Source organism: Gouania willdenowi, chromosome 20 (genome assembly GCF_900634775.1).
Source record: "Gouania willdenowi chromosome 20, fGouWil2.1, whole genome shotgun sequence".
Classification (NCBI taxonomy): domain Eukaryota; kingdom Metazoa; phylum Chordata; class Actinopteri; order Blenniiformes; family Gobiesocidae; genus Gouania; species Gouania willdenowi.
This window is the reverse complement of record NC_041063.1, coordinates 10,444,399-10,462,106: the sequence shown is the minus strand read 5'-3', so window position 1 is coordinate 10,462,106 and position 17,708 is coordinate 10,444,399. Positions and strand designations below refer to the sequence as shown.

At 37.9% G+C, this 17,708-nt stretch overlaps 1 protein-coding gene across 3 annotated transcripts in view; it reads left to right on the top strand.

Annotated features, from left to right (window-relative positions):
* The window catches only part of plppr5b (phospholipid phosphatase related 5b), a 65,124-nt gene extending 47,471 nt beyond the window's left edge, over positions 1 to 17,653 (top strand). For 2 of the 3 annotated variants that reach the window (XM_028435036.1, XM_028435038.1), the window contains 3 exons: positions 1,690 to 1,866; positions 4,177 to 4,311; positions 15,292 to 17,653. In XM_028435036.1, coding sequence (XP_028290837.1) covers positions 1,690 to 1,866; positions 4,177 to 4,311; positions 15,292 to 15,324 — 345 coding nt within the window. In that variant the 3' untranslated portion in view covers positions 15,325 to 17,653. The remainder of the gene's footprint in view (positions 1 to 1,689; positions 1,867 to 4,176; positions 4,312 to 15,291) is intronic. The other variant, XM_028435037.1, reaches the window with a different exon arrangement.
* The last annotated feature ends 55 nt before the right edge of the window (positions 17,654 to 17,708 follow it).

Genomic DNA, 17,708 nt, shown 5'->3' with positions numbered 1-17,708 from the left:
TATATATATATATATATATATATATATATACATAGACCCCCTTTGCCCAACCCAATTTTACATCACATTATAAATATCTCCATGAAAAAAACATAAGCATTTTTTTAATGTGATGCCTCACTGAATGTATTCCCCACAAAACATCATCTGTAAGAAATAAGAAAACTAATTCAGCTGAAGAAAAAAGTGTCGTTTCTTTTTAACATGTTGCCTCAAACGCCAACACTCATGGTCAACACTACAAGAAGTGCGATCTTTTTAAAACAGCAATGCATGTTTTGGCATTGCAGTTAAATTAATACATTTATTTTATTGCATAATTGTGACCATCACCAGCCCTCCCTAAGGAAGGGTGAGAAAGACTTTAATAAAGGGAGAATATAAAAAGAGAGGGCAGTGTTATACCTGGGTGAGGAGGAAGGGAACAGGGAAGAGGGAGTCAGGGTAGTCTGAAGAACATCATATGCTGCTTTTATTTTCTCATCGTTTTTGTTTTCAACATGGCTCGATGTTTTGATGTTTCAGTTAATCGTATTTTCAAATATTAAAGAAATTAGAAATATCTCAAGGAGTGTCATAAAATGCTCACTGATGCATATGCCATCATTGTTAATTAAAAAACAAAACAAATGTATTGAAATTAAAGTTGGTCTGTCTAAGATGTGAGGAAGAATTTGCAGTTTTTTTGGTGGGAAAATGTTAAATTCTCAGTTTTCAGTTTTATTCTACAAGTCCAAGATGGCAATGTGGGTTTAAAATAACTCACAGCCCAACCAACTGTCCTGCTGTCTGGCGGTTGAGGGAGATCCCTAAACCATACCACATACTGTGAACAATTCAGACTATAGCCTGTACCGCGGGTGATGGCTAATGCAATGACATTCATGCTTTTTTCAAAAGACATTAAAAGAAGCTTCGTACTCAGAATAAACTTTAGGAAATTAGCAAAACCAACTGTTTAAAAAACAAGCAGGAAAGTGTTTTATCACCTTTCAGCCACACTCTACAAATACTCATTTACACAAATCTCACCAATAATCCACACCTTATATACTGTATATTACATACCTTAAAAAGATTTAAAGATATACACAGTGCATATGGAAAGTATTCACAGTGCTTCGCTTTTCCCACATTTCATCATGTTACAGCCTTATTCCAAAAGGGATTCAATTCATTTTTTTCCTCAAAATTCTACACACAATACCCCATAATGACATGAAAAACATTTTTTTTTTTAAATGTTTGCAAATTTATTGGAAATAAAGAATGAAAATATAACATGTACATAAGTATTCACAGCCTTTGTTCAGTACTTTGTTGTGGCACCTTTGGCAGCAATTACGGCCTAAAGTCTTTTGGAATATGAAGCCACAAGCTTGGCACATCTATCTGTGGCCACGTTTTTAAGTTGTCATCATGGGGTATTATGTGTAGAATTTTGAGGAAAAAAGTGAATTTAATCCCTTTTGGAATAAGGCTGTAACATGATGACATGTGGGAAAAGCGAAGCGCTGTGAATACTTTCCGTATGCACTGTAATACAATATAAAGAACTAAATATACCCAATAAAGATAACTAAACCTACTATTATGATAGATAATATACTTTATTTGTTTTTCAATGAGGAAATAATGAAAATTAACATTGAACCTGAAATGCCTGTGTCTCTGTGTCCTGCATGACAGATGTATGTGACGTGCACTGTGCACGCCAAGGGCACGCATCTCGCAAAGCCAGTCCTGTCTCTGGGGTTCATGTGTCTGGCTCTCCTGACTGGTCTGAACCGCGTGGCTGAATATCGCAACCACTGGTCAGACGTCCTTGCTGGATTCTTCATCGGCAGTGCTATCGCCACTTTCCTGGTGAGACATCCCCATTTAGCATGTAGGAGTCACTACTGAAAAACACTGTAAGGAAAAGGAAAGTAAGAGATACACTTTCTGAAATCAATTACAGTCAGACTTTTAAAAATATATGGATATTAACTGCTTTGAACTCTGCGTGTACGCCACTACAGTAGATTTAAAACTGAAACGATAGATTGATTAATATTCACGTTGTACCTTCAGTGTGTCAAATTTGACTTATTTACTGTAAACAAACCTCTGTGTAAGCCTTGACTCAACTGTTTTATCATTGGTTGTGGATATATACAGTACACAGTGCCCTCCATGGTAAATGCAGTAAGAAAAGAGAGTGCGTAATAATGACTTTAAAGTGCCTAAAGAGGAAGTTATTGCTTTAAATGTTATGAAAACCATTTAAGGGCATGTTAGAGCCCGATATGTAACTACGACTCAAAATTGTTGTTGAAGAAAATGTAATAAAACCCGAAATATAATAACTGGTCAATAATGTAACAAAAGTGCTGAGCCCGAAATATGATAAAAAAAAATAAATAAAAAAAACTGTAATAAAACTCGAAATTTGAACTGTAATGAGTTGCTTAGCCCAAAATGTAACAACTTTATTAAATGTTTTCATATAAATGAAGGTAAGAAATAATCAATGTTCTCCAAAATAATATACCGGTATATAGAAACACACACACATATTTACGCATACGCATTTGTGTATAATACTATTCTCTACATCCATAAATCATTTTCTCATTTAGTTATTTAATGCAATTTTTACACTATAAGAGGGACAGCCCACCCCATAATGTACATTTTTAAAATAAATTACTTTTTGGGCTCAGCATCTTGTTACATTATTTACCAGTTATTATAATTTGGATTTTATTAAAAAAATTGTATTACTTCTTTAATTAGCTTATATAATCTGCTGTTTAGTTCTGTGGCACTGTTTTGGCACAAACTGAAACATCATCTAAGTCTTTTTCTCTTTGTGTCTTTGTGCTTTCCCAAAAAAACAGTTATTTTTGTAATTGATCAGTGAAGGAAAGGAGCTTCTAGATATTTTAGGATTATTACAACTTAGGTTATGTTTAAGTCAAAACAAGACACAACAAAAATAAATCAAAAATACTTGACGGGACGTGTAAACACTGAAGTGCGCATGATGTCTGTAACTGATCTAGAATAAAAAAGTAAAACCTTGACGGATTGTGTTTCACATCCAACAGAAGTTTGATTCCAATCTTTAAACAGCATGTATGAATATTTTCTGATTGCATGTTTTTACACTCTTAACTCATTGACTGCCAAAGACGTCTAAAGATGTTAATTGTGTTTTTCGGCTGGGGTTGCTAGGAGACGGTGTGACGAAGCACTCCTGTGAATATCGAGCTTGTACCATGATGTAGTGACCAACTGGTGACATGTAGGTGGCAGTAGCGCACCTTTGGATGAGAGAACAACTGTGATGGGCAGAGCTCAGAGGGAGAGGAAAGGAGTTTACCAGACAGAAAATGGCGCTACAAGAGTTGATGCTGAAGTTCCCAGCAGCTCACACTCGACCAGAGCATGTGTGGAACTAAGTGGACTATTGAGAGTGTCGTGATGGTGAGGTAAAATGATCAAAAAACGGGGCAAGCGGTGACACTCGGCATGTGCGGGAGGAGGAAGTTGCGCGTGGGGAGACTGATGGGGGGAGAGACTTGGAGGAATGCCAAAATACAGTAAGAAATCCAATCAGCTCTGACATAGATAGCAAAATAATAATAATGTTCCCATCAAAAGCTCGGTCTCAGTGTTGTTTTTATAGTTTTATAGAAGGAAACCAATGTTGAGGTGCCACTAAAGCAAAAAAAAAAATGCTTCATAGTCACTAATAGGTTTTTTCAGAAAAGGCCGTTTTTCTCAGGTTTTTGTCACAAACTGGCGATTTGTGTGAAACTTGCCTCTCGTAAACGAAACACGCTCGAAACAAAATTTCTGATGAAACTAGAGAGTCTAATCTTTCAAAATCTGGTTTCAGATTTCAGATTGTCATAGTACAAAACAATCTGTGAGTCTTAAAAAAAAAAATCAGTGAAAATCAAATAAAACGCCTGGCGATGTGGGGTTGGCTGCTCTGAAACGGGCTGGCAGTGAATGAGTTAAAAGTTTACAAAAGTCATGTACCCAACCTGCAGGCTTGTCTCATTATGAAACTTCTTCTCTCTGTAAATGTAAGTAAACATAGATCCTGCTGTGCCTTTAATGCTGCCGTGTGTGTGCGAGTCCTCGTCGACTTTTAATTACAGGCGAGTCACTTGTGCTTCGCAGGTTGTGTGCGTGGTTCACAACTTCAAGGGAAAATTACTGCTGAGCGACGAGTCGCCCGCCGAGCTGCCAACCAACCCCGGCGTGCTGAGTATGGGCAGAGTGGAGAGTCCTCTGGAGAAGTACATCGCCTCGCAGGTGATCACAGCATGGCATGAAAAACACATTTAGCAATTTAAGACTAAGATATTTCATATCTCTGTGTAATATCAGCAAGATAATTCATTTTTAATCAGTGGCTATTTCTATGTTTTACAAAACTTAAGAAAATATAGAAAATAAAGAACATGATATTAAGTTGGTGTGCAGTCCAACCAAAATTTAGGAGTAGACTTCTTGTAAATGTATTTATGAGACTATGACATCAGCAGATATCAGATATTTTTCAAAATAAAGCATCAAAATGTTTAGATTTGAGAAGGAAAAAAGATCTTAATTCTGTCTCAAACCTAAGGTAAAATAAATCATTCAGATATTAAAACAAGATATTTTGTATATAATATTAGTTAGTATTGGTCAGGGTTGGGGTCTATTTTAATTGTAATTGCGTAAAGGATAATTGATTACAATTATTGCATAATTACAGTTGTAATTTTAAAAAAATCTGTTGCTGTCGTAATCTTAATTCAATTGTAATTGAGTTTAGATAAGTGACTTGTATTTGTAATTGCCATTCAAAATTTTATAAAAATTGTCAATTGTAATTTCACGTAAAACTGGCATAATGTTACAGTTCTGTGTACAGTTATACACATATGTAGTTAACAATTATTAAAATATGTTTAGTAGATAGATAGATTTTATTGTTTGTCCTAAAACAGTGACAGAAATGCCTCTGTCACACATTCACCACAATAAAACACATTCACCACAATAAAACACATTCACCACAATAAAACACATTCACCACAATAAAACACATTCAGCACAATAAAACACATTTACCACAATAAAACACATTCAGCACAATAAAACACATTCACCACAATAAAACACATTTACCACAATAAAACACATTCACCACAATGAAACACATTCACCACAATAAAACACATTCAGCACAATAAAACACATTCACCACAATAAAACACATTCACCACAATAAAACACATTTACCACAATAAAACACATTCAGCACAATAAAACACATAAAATTAAGTACGTATCAAGCTTTCCCACAAAAAAAAAGCTGAGATACCCACACTAAAAATATTAAAACCTATATTTTCATTGATTCGGAACCCTAACAAGGTAACCAATAGATAGGAAATAAATCAGATGATATATATATATATATATATATATATATATATAAAAACAATATATATTTGTTTTTAGTGCATTTTACAGCTGATTTAGTAGCTGTTAACATAAGGGATGCTAACAGAAAGCTGACACAAGAGGAAGGTGAACTTTTAGGTATTTATTTTAGTAATTTATTTGTTATTGGGATAAAAATGCTGGTAACTGTAATCATGATGCAATTGTAATTGAATATGGATAATTGAAGACGTAATTGTAACTGAAAAATGTAATTGATCCCAACCCTGATACTGGTACAGGAATTTAAACATGGTGCATCTCTTCATATGGTATTCAGTAAGATGTGGTTGTCCATTTCTAAAAATCTTAATGTCTATATAGCTTTAATATATATATATATATATATATATATATATATATATATATATATATATATATATACTGTACATTTGAAGAAGCTGAGTTTCCTTTTAAATTGAGCAGCCGTATTAAGGAACATGGGAATGGGCAACCAGCAGTGCTGTCATCCACCCCATTGAACCCTTATGGGAAAAGCTTGGGTTGTGATGTTTGTGCCAGAGACTAACAGCATCATGTTTGCTGACAAATGCTGGTTGTTGAATGTGGTGCCATCAACACTATAGTGTGAGCAGGCTGGTGACCAGCATGAGGAGGAGCTGTCAGGCTGTTGTTGCCATGTTTGGTTCTTCCACACAGCACTGATGCTGACTAAATAGCCAAAATGTCTTGTTTTCTTTAGACTTTAATCAGATCATCCACCAAACAACAAAGACAATCTGTTTGGCAAATTCCTCATGGGCTCATCCCACAAATGCATTTTTCTCACAATGTGGCACCACTTAATGAAATATTCACTCTTTTCAGGAGTTTGAGATTCATCAGCAAAAAGCTTTGTTAAAACCAAATACATAATCATCAGATTGATACTTTAAATTATGCTGATGGAGAAGTTCTGACAAAACTCTTGATTATTCATGAACAGCTAATGCCAGCATTTGTTTCCCATGATAAAAACGCTCGCTCTGCTGCTGCTGCAGGAAACGGATGACGACGAGGACGACGGGTCCTCCAACATAAAAGAACACCTGCAGAAGTTCCAGCTCTGGCTGCAGGGCGTCAAGCAGCGCCTGCTTAAAAAAAGGCAACTTCTCAGCAGTGGTTTGAGATGTGTGATCTTTATAACATATGGATGACTTGGATCCATAGCTTTACTGAAACTTCTTTACTCTTTGTGTGACATTACTAGCTGTTAATGTGCTGACTCATATTACTAATCACCTTATCAACTCTTCTTTTTCTCTTTCCATTGAATTGGGGTTTTCCTCTTTTTTGAAGGTTGTTTGCTTTTAACTTAAAGAACAAAGTCGTATACAAGCTTATTGTGTAGCAACCCGTCCTCTTAAAGCTTTTTTTTTTTAAAAATAGTTCATTCTTTTTTTTAATACTTTATTGCATTAATTAACAAACAAAATTTCATTTTCACAAACAACTGTCATCAAAAGTACATTGCATTTTTTTTTTTTTACAAAACAGAACAGGACAGAAAAACCAAAGAAAACAATGTACAAAAAAATGAAAGCGCTTTCGAAAACGCCCAATTTCATTCTTAGCTATTTCGACATTTTGATAGAGGTGAAAACTCGACATCAATCCACCAAATTTGAATGTAGTCATAACTTATTTAAACTGTATAGGATTTTTTGAAAGTCGCAAATGGGCTTTCCAACGTTAATTTCCAAAAATCGCTGAGTCAGCAATCTGGAACGTGCTTCTCGTGTCTAATACTGATGAATTAATTACAAAGTCCCTAATTAATTAGATTTTTTTTTTTTTTTTTTTAATTGAGTCCCACCAAAAATAATTACATTACAATAGTAGCTTACCACCAGTGTGTGTGGAGTGAAAGAATAATGCTATGTTAAAAGCTTAGGTGTTAGTGAAAGACGCTGTATAAATCCAATACATTATTATTATTATTATTATTATTATTATTATTATTATTAATAATAATAATAATAATAATAATAATAATAATAATAATAACCTGATTTAATGGAAAAACCATACATCCTCTTTATCCCCTTTTTCTGATCCGGGTCAGGGACTTATCTTAGCTTACTCTGGGGAAATGCTACATTAAATACAGCTTATAAAATATTCCTTTTTGTCATTTTCAACTAATGATTAGGTTTGTTTTCTAAAGTATTTTTTTTTTTTCTTTATTGAAAATATTAGTAGCATATTTGATTTTAGGGGGGAAATCATGAACCTATCTTTGGAGTATTTGTTTTGCAGTTTTCTGAGGTAATTGTTTGACCTGAGAATCAGGTGAAAATGTTGCCACGATTTTCTATTCCAAGCTATCAGAATCAATTTGCTGTGTTATAACTTTTAACGTCTCCAGACATGTTTCTGTACATTATTAATGAAGTGGCAGTAAACCTGAATACCAATCCTGGAAACACATTTGAATGTGAAATGACAGCCGTGACCGTGAGTCGGTGACAAAGACACTCCTTCACCGCTGAGACTTTATGTCTAATGTAGTTTGGAAGTTTCACTTTGTTCAGACAAAGTCAAAGAGCAGAATGGTGGTTCATTATAGTGGATCAAGAACCCTGAGATTAATCCTGAGGGAAACTTAATTTGAAATTATTAGTCACCTTAATAGAGACATTTCTCTTGATATTACATAGGTTGACTTAGTTTTAAACTGCACAACATGCAGTTTACCATAATAAATGTGTACTGTTTATTGACAAACCAGCTAATTCTAGCTTGCACCTTTCGCTTAGCAGTCACACATAAAAGTTACTTTATTGAAATCTGTTATAACGTTTGCTTTGAGCAGTGGACAGTTTCGCTTCTAAGCTAATAAATGTTAATTGTATTCAGTTAAACAGAAAACTTAAAAGCACATATTGCCTTACATTGCATCATTGTGTTAGCTAGCTGTTGGCTAGGCAGCTAAAAGCTTTTCCCAAGCTGAAATCTAGCAAAGCCTTTCCCTCTCCATAGCCAAACAGTTAAAACATAACCTCAGAATGTTTCTAGAATTGCTGGCTAGAATTAATAGCTAGTTTGCTAACCAACGACTATGTGTTCACATAGTCGTTGGTTAGCAAACTAGCCATGCTAGTAACGTGATTGAAAAGGTCTTTGGACTCATTTGTCCTGTGTTGGAGCCTGTTGCATTTGGTGGTGTTGATGCTGATGAGAAAAAAGGTGGTCTAGAAGAAATCTTTGGGACAACTGAATTGCAAATATTATGACAGATGATATTATACAATCAGAGTCCAAAAACAGGGTGTCAAAACCTTCTGAGAGCAGCTGGCCAGATCATTGCAAAAACACGGCAATTTCTGCAAACTCTAAGGCATTTCCCAGCAAGCGAGTAGCCTATATATCAAATCTCTAATGCTGTGTTCACACCGAATGCATCTTCTGCGGCGGTGGACACATCTGCCGCACGAAACGTACCACAGGATAAACAAATGACCCCATTTGCTTCATACACGCATCTGAAGCGAAGCAACGCCCACCAGCGACACATCCAACTCGGTGAGTTTCACTGCCTTCTGAAGCGAGGAGCTGCGCTTTTTTTTCTCCTCACATAAACATAAACCACCAGTGAAAAAAGCCGTTGTGATTAGCGGCTAATGCTGTCCTAGCTCAGTGCCAATATTCAAAGATGAAAACTACAGAGAGAACTTTTACCTGCTACTTCCACCTCCCCGCTGATTCTCCTCCACGCCAAATCCTTCCGAGTCCGGTCCCGGTTATAAAGGCCGTGTCATGCAGCTCCAGGTGGTCACACACAGCTTCTACTCCATGGTTGAATAGGTGAACAGACCTGTGTCCGTGTTGACGTCCTGACGTCATAGTCAACAAGGACTCTGATTGGCTTTCGTCATGCAAAACAGCCGCAGGAGTTCAATATTTTCAACTCTTGCGAATGTGTGGATATGCGTGAAATCGGGAGCGCGCTCACACGGCCAAAGCACTTGATGTAGGGGTCGCACCGCACTGCCGCACTGGAAAGATTTCGTATCTGGGCCGCAGCTATCCATTGACTTTGTATGTAATCTGGACGTACAGACATTTCGTGACGCATCTGGTGTGAACATCAGTGAAACAGGGAGCTTGTTGTCTTCACCCGTCAAGGTAAACTGACTCAAAAATGAAGGCCCCTAAGCTCTTTGCTGTGATGTATTGAAAACAGTTAACCTTTGTTCAGTAAATATAAACCTTTTAATATCAAGATGTTAAATACTTTGATACACTTCAAGCCGTATTTATTTAAAGCACAGTATTCAGGTAATGAAAATATGGCAGTTCATAATTCTAGCTCATCTTTTTATTTTAAAATTTGGTATACAATGTTAATTTATCACATTAGGTCTGCAGTGAAAGTCACATCACCCGATACTCATCCTACTTTCACTGATCATTAGATAGTGATCGGCTTTAAAATTCTTGATCAGAGCTTTTATGATCCAAACATCTCTGATTTTAATCATTTTTGGGTGTATTTCCGCTTTAGTTGTTGCCTGCAGTCAGTTCTTATCGGTACGAGTCGAAGCCAGCAACAAAGTCTTGTAAACAGCAGTTTGAGGAGGTCCCTGTAAAACGGATTAAACGTTGGAGCTGGAAGGCCAAGTTTTGGCATCATTAGAAATAAAAGGAGGAGGAGCAGACTGTGGAGAACTATGAGAAGGCTTTGACCTACTTCAGCAATGCTCCGTTATCAACAAACAATCCATGAAAAGCACCTGGAAACATCTTGTTAGCTTTTAAGTGTTGTTTGATGTGGAGGTGCTTGAGATCAGAAGTTTTTAGATGAAATGTAAAATATCTGCTAGGAACATTTCAAAACTTGCGTTATTTAATAACAAAATCCCTTTTTTAATTTTCTTTTTCACATTCTGCTTGGCCTTGACTGGCTTTTCATAAAATCTGTAGACTGTACAATGGCCGAACTTAAAAACAAGCAGAAATGAATAAAGTAGCATGCAGGGAAAAAGGTGAAACATTGAAGGAGATGGCCGACGATCAACATCACACAAGCCGTTTTAGCCCCACCCACAATACAACCAAAACACTGAGCCACAAATCAATCACTTTTGATAGCATGTGGTACTACGTGTTCTGCAAAAATATATGTATTCATACGTGATGAACACTCATGCTCACTTGTATTTTTGAAATTGAGAAAAAAAAAGCATTGTCTCCTCTATCAGTGAATGTGCATCACATGTTTTAAATCAGGGGTTCTCAAACTTGGGGTTGTGAGTCACTGGGAAGGGGTCGCCAGATAGATGCCTTTAAGAAACTAAAACCATTTTTTGAACAATTTGAGCTTGTTTTTTTTTTTTATTTTTTTTTTATTTTTATTATTTTTACCCTTTTTCTGCAACGACACCAAACCGTTGAAGATAGGATAACCACATTCGGTGTGTGGCTTCAGGGTATCAATACCTTGATTGAGTTCGAAAATGAGAAGCGCGCAAATATTTTTATGTCTTCTTGTTCCTGAATAAAACAAGGATTTACATCTTTGAGATGACTATATACAATGGAGCAAATAATACTGAACTTCCTGGATAACAGTGGATATTATTCAGATGAATAAATAAATAAATGTGGTTATCACAGATTCATAGAACAATGGACCATCATTTTGTTGACTTTATGGATGGGTCCCAAAAAGCTCTCCCCTTTCTTCCCCCTTACAGATGGTCGAGTGCTGAAAAGTTTCAGAACCACTGTTTTAAATGACATCTCAGTTTACACTCTGCAATGTTTTTACTTGTGATACATGATAATTAACTACTACAACTCCTGTTGTTTTGTATTTGGCAATAATGAAAAAAAACATTTTTACTTAATCTCAAATACGGTGATTGATTATTTACAAAATTTAACAAATTTTACGCTGTACTTAGACTGTATGTAGGTTTTCTTTTTTTTCCTTTTTTGTAATGGTAACTATTGGAAGCAGATGCTTCAATAGCCAACAAAATCTCTACTTCAAGGTCCCATGTCACCCTCTAACTAACAACTGAGGGAATCAATGAAAAAAACACTTTGGGCATGTGTATGAAGCCCAAATAGCACTTTTATCATGTTTAAAGCACAGAAAAGTTGATTTGGCTTAACATGGGCCCTTTAACTAATAGTGCAAAATATCGCAAATGTAATGTAGTTCAACATACTATTGAGTTCTAGAAATGGTATACATTACAAGTTTAAAGGAAGTACAGAAAAATGCACAAACTGCATGTTTTATTCCTTAAGAAGTAAAGCTGTAGTGCCAGCTTAATGCTTGATGAAACTGTTGCTGAGTTGCAGGTTTATTCATTTTATTCAGAAGGATGATGTCAATTAGAGCTGAGTCATGGTCTTACTTTAACTTACCAGAAAACACAACACGGGCCGTACAGGATAAAAAAAGGTACTCAAGATGAAAGGGTGAATAAAACTACAATAACGATACATATCAGCTCCATGGTTATTAATTTAGCAAACAGCAAAACTAGCTCCTAAAAACGACAGCAATGACTTCAATCTGCTGCAAATGTGTCAGTTTTTTGTTGTTGTCTGCATTAATTGTTAAAGGTTAACATTACATATTGTACAGGTAATGTTTCATTCTTGCAACAACAAAAAAATGTAAATGATGCATTTATCAAATTTCAACAGCCCTTCTAAGGTAAACCTTGTTAAAGGGGAAAATATAAAAAGAGATGGCAGTGTCACACCCTAGTGGGGGGGACAAGGGAAATGTAGGATTAGGAAGGATTAGAGCGAAGTCCTTTTTTTTTGCTGAAAGTATAATGTGATGTTATTATTGTGCAGTAGTAATACGCTGTGCCAGTGTAGTGAAAGGAGTGGTTTGTAACTCAAAGTTCATCTAATAAGCAAAACCGAAGGAAACCGAGTGCGAATCAAAGGAAATCCACAACCAAAAGTACTCACTGAAAATAACTGAAGACTGACTGAATAACTCACTGACCAAAAATCCAACAAAATGATGACAGGGACAGGAAGGAGTGACAATCCAACCGATGCTTCAACGCTCGACGTTCAGATGCTCTTTAAATAGTGAAGGGAAGCAATCAGAATCAGAATCAGAAATGTTTTTAATGGCCATGTACAGTTTTAAGGACAGTACAAGGAATTTGTCTTGGTAGTTGGTGCACAAAACAAACAACAACAAAAAATAAAAAAAACAAAGACCAACCCAGCAACAATAATAATAATAATAATGATAAATATAAAGGATGAGGGATAAATAAAGGATAGATAGAGAATAAAGGATAAATAGGATATATATATATATATATATATATATATATACAGTGCAGCAGATAATGTCATCATGGAGGTGGTGATCGGGTGGGGGGGGGGTTCAGTGGGTGACTTGGGGTGTGTTCATGTGGATGGTGGCAGAGGGAAAGAAGATGTTTTTGTGTCTAGAGGTTCTGGTCCTGATGGGGAGAGAGCTTCTGTAAGCAGCTGTGGTGAGACTGTAGCTTTGATGTGGGGGTTGAAGGTGTTGGAGTGAGGCTGGTCAGAGGTGTGAGGGGGGTTGGAGTCAGGTCTGTCCCATTGTCTGTCAAATCTACAATAGAAGTTATTCAGACTGTTGGCCAGGCAGAGGTCGTTAGCAGCAGCAGGGGCTCTGGGCTTGTAGTATGTAATTTGCCTGAGCCCTCTCCAGACAGAAGCTGAGTCATTTGCAGAGAACTGATGTTGTAGCTTCTCTGAGTACAAACGTTTGGCTTTTCTCACCTCCTTTCCAAACGTGTACTTCGACTGTCTGTACCTGGCTCTGTCTCCACTCCTGAAAGCGACCTCTTTGTCTGCCCTCAGCCCTCTGAGCTTAGCTGTGAACCAGGGTTTGTCATTGTTATAACTCACCCTGGTCTTTGATGGAATGCAGCTGTCCTCACAGAAGCTGATGTAGGACGTCACAGCGTCTGTAAACTCATCCAGAGAACTGTTCGCAGACCTGAAAACATCCCAGTCAGTACAGTCCAAACACTCCTGGAGTTTCTCCACTGCTTCACTGGACCACTGTTTAGATTCCTTCACCACAGGTTTACAGAGCTTCAGCCTCTGTCTGTATGAAGGAATCAGGTGGACCATCACATGGTCCGATAGGCCCAGTGCAGCACGGGAAACGGCGTGATAAGCACTGCTCAGTGTGGTGTAACAGTGATCCAGTGTCTTCTCCTCTCTGGTCGGACATTTAATTAATTGTCTATATTTGGGGAGCTGGTGTGAGAGGTTACCTTTATTAAAGTCACCAAGCACAATGATAAAAGAGTCCGGGTAGGTCCGCTCCATGCACAGGATCTGGTCGGCGAGTGTGCGCTGTGCCTCGCGCACATCAGCTGACAGTGGGATGTACACACCAACCAGGATGAATGAAGCGAACTCACGGGGAGAATAGAAGGGTTTGCTGTTGATAATAAAGGATTCCAGGTGAGGAGAGCAGTGCTGAAGGATCACTGTCACGTCGTTACACCAGTTGCTGTTCACATAAAAGCAGATTCCTCCACCTTTCCTCTTCCCGGTGAGCTCCGCGTCTCGGTCGAGGCACACTTGAGGAGAAACAAGACGGAGCGTAATCATTCTCAGCTCATACTTGAAAAAAAAGACAGAGGTCCTCGTTGATTAACTGTTTGTACGTTCAGATGTAAGCCAGTCTGACTAGTCTAATACCAGGGATTTATGCTTTTAGGCTGTGGATGAGTAAGTTTTCATTTAAACCATCATTTGCAGTTACTGATAATTTCATTCAAACCTGAGCCTCCGATACGGAAACGCTGTTCAGTGCCTCCGTTGTTCTCTTCCACAGAGCATTTAAATGAGCTAGTTAAATTGTAGTTTAGGAAAATAAGGAAAATAACATCTTAGTTTTTCTGTGAGAATGTTGATTTTCATCTCGGAAACGTTTCTTTCCGCTGCCACGGCGGGTGTTTCCTCCTTATCCCGTCGAGGGTCACGGGGAACAGCTATACCTTCGACGAAAGTCTGCGTGACTTCACTGCCTTGCACTTTTGAAACTCGGAGGAGCCACTTGCGTTATTATTCTCTGGCGCCGCCATCTTTGTTTCGGCGCACATATTTTGCGTCAACTTATTGAAACCAAATAAAATCCCAATTAACAGACAGCCCAACCAGGACTTGAAACCACAATTTAGATGTTACAAGTTCAAAATGAACCCAATGTGCTGTTAAACCTACAGAACATATGCAGTAGAGTGCTGTATCTTTATTCATCCTGCAGTGGGTAAATTTACTGTCATGGCAGCTCAATTGAAAAGTGTAATGAAAAAGACAACAGAAGGCAACACACAAAAAAAAACCTGAAAGACGCCCAAAAAATAGTGCAATGAAGATAAAATAAACAATAAAACAAAAGAAAAATAGAAATAGAAAAAAATATATGAAGTATATGTGATATTTACAAGCGGGACAAAGGAGATATATTTACATAATTACAGACAGTACAAGGAGAGATGCCCTAGACTGTTTTATTGTACAGTCATACAGCGGTGGGAATGAATGACCTGCGGTAGCGCTCAGTCAGTACAAGAAAAGATCATAATACACTGTTAAAGTGGCATCAAACACAAAATGAAAATGATTAAAATGTGCATATTTATTCTCGAATACAATAATAATAGAACTGTGTGGGTGTGTGTGCGTGTTTGAAGGTTTGTCAAATTGGAATTTCCATCAACTACTTAATAATGTGAAAATGTTTGTTCTGGTGTAGAAATAGGTTTGTTTTCCTAACTGTTTGTGTTTTCTGTTTTAAAGCAGAATCACATCACCTTCGCTGAAGTCACATGATGTGGAGTCAGCTGTGTTGCAGACCCATTGGACGTCCACGCTCTTCACAATCCAATCCAAGTAACCCAAGTGGCGCACTGAAGTCCTTTATTGTGCGTGAATGTGCGTGTGTGTGTTGTCCGTTGTTGTCATTACATTATTCTTGTAATCGTGTAAATAGAAATAAATGAGGACGGGTTTCTGATTTTAAATCTATGCACTGACTTGGAATCCTCATCGGACCCGTCTCTCTGAGTCAGGCTGTTTTTGTGGAAACTCAAGCAGATCACATCAAGATAACAACAAGTTCTCAAAAGATGACTTACGTGATGTTTGTATGTTTTATGTGAAAGAGACGAGACAAGAGTTAAGTCTCAGAAAGCTGAGAGTGTTCAAACCAAGTATTTTTTTCAAGTCAAATAAAGAGATAATGCATCAGTGACTACTTGGCCCTCATAAATATAACTGGTTTGGTTCTTGGACTTTGGTCATAGATTCCAGGGCTGATTTTCTCATGTTTGGTTGTATTTTTTTTTCTATTTAGAAAAGTCTGCATTTATATGTGTTATCACACAGCCGACTGACATCATGTAATTTTTCATGCTTGGTAACACGATTTCCTCAAATGTTTTTGTGCTGCGCGACATGCTTTTTTTTTCCTGTTGTACACTATTTTGTGGTCAACAGTGGTGTAGTGGTTAGCACGTTCACCTCACAGCAGGGAGGCCCTGGGGTGGACATTTGGGCCCCACAATCCAAACATGACTGTTAGGTTAATTGGTGATAGACTGGCACCCTGCCCAGGGTGTACCCTGTGCCTAGAGCCTGATGATAGCTGGGGATAGGCACCAGCAGACCCCCGCAACCCTGTAAAGGAGCAAACTGGTTTGGAAATGGATCAGTGGACACCAATGATTTATGTTAAGTTGCTTAGAACGAATTGCAATTGTTGAATACAATGTGAGTAATTGCACAAAATAATTTCTGTGTCCAGCAGCACAAGTAACAATGCAGAAGTGATGTCAGCGCATGAAAAAAGTTCTGTGACAATGTGTCACCTTCCCCCCCATGTTTTATCATGAGTACGGTGTATATTTTAGGACAACCTCAGGTCTCAGAGTGAGGTATGGGGTATCAGGAAAATTTCCGTCATTTATCAGACCAAACTGACTCTTGACTCAGCAAAACTTCTATCGGATGAAACGCCGTCAAATGACACGGCTTCACTGCGCAAACCAAACACCGTCAGACTCAAAACACGACACGGCGTTTTATTTTGAAGGAACTGGATGAACACATGATGAAGTTGAAAAGCCGTTCTCTTCTTTTATTTTTGAAAAGTTAAGATACATCAACGTATTGTTTGATTCATGAATACAAAGTTAAAGGGGACATATTATACCCTTTTTTCACCTTTTAAAACAGTTCTTTGTGGTCTAAATGACATATCTATGCTGGGGTTAGGTCAAAACATAACTTGAATCAAGCAACGGGCGATATTTATGACCCTGTATAATCCAGCTCCTTCAGAGCGCTCTGTTTTGGGAGGTGTGTCCCTGGAGTTGCAAAGACTTCCACCTCCCCTGGCCCCTCTCTTCCGCGGGGTGGCACACACACTAAAGGTGCATTCACACCAAACACGACTGAAGTGACAAGATTACATTCAAAATCAATGTAAATGACGCAATTTCAAGCGAACTCCCTTCGAACGACCCGACTTGCGTGATTCTTGCGACTATGTCGCTCAAACTTTGAACTTTTCAAGCGTAATTCACTGTCTGTAGAGTTGAGGCAGCAGCCCCTCCCTCCCGCAACAGTGACACGGCTGCAGCGGCTGTACACTTCCTCAACTTACCGGTGCAAAATTAAAGCAGTTAACTTTTTGAATAAGCCTACATTCTGTGTGAACTCATCCTTTCGTAACTCTGTAAGTTGATCATTTAAACTGTAAAAGCGGCGCTGTCTATGATAAGTGATGTAAACATACGGCCAGAGAAGAAGTGATCAGCACTCTCTCCTGTCACCGGCTCCGCACACACACACACACACACATACACACACACTGTTCCCTGGTCATCGTGTTACTTGAACAATGCAGTGATGGAGTGACTGAAACGCACCACTATGTTCAAGCGACTCATCACTGGCGATTGAAGTGACTGCAGTCGCTACAGTCGCATTCGGTGTGAACGCATGCACCTTCACAAGCAAAAAAAAAAAAAAAATGGCGACTTTTGCGAAGGTTTTCATCAGGTTGTGGGTGGAGTCCATGGGTGGAGATGCCAGCGGAGGGGAGGGTATTTTCTTTCCTGATTTAGCTTGTGACATCACAAACTTAGAAAATTTGAAACTGAGAAAATATCTCTGTGTTGTAAGACCACAAACAAAGGACTGGATGGGTTTAT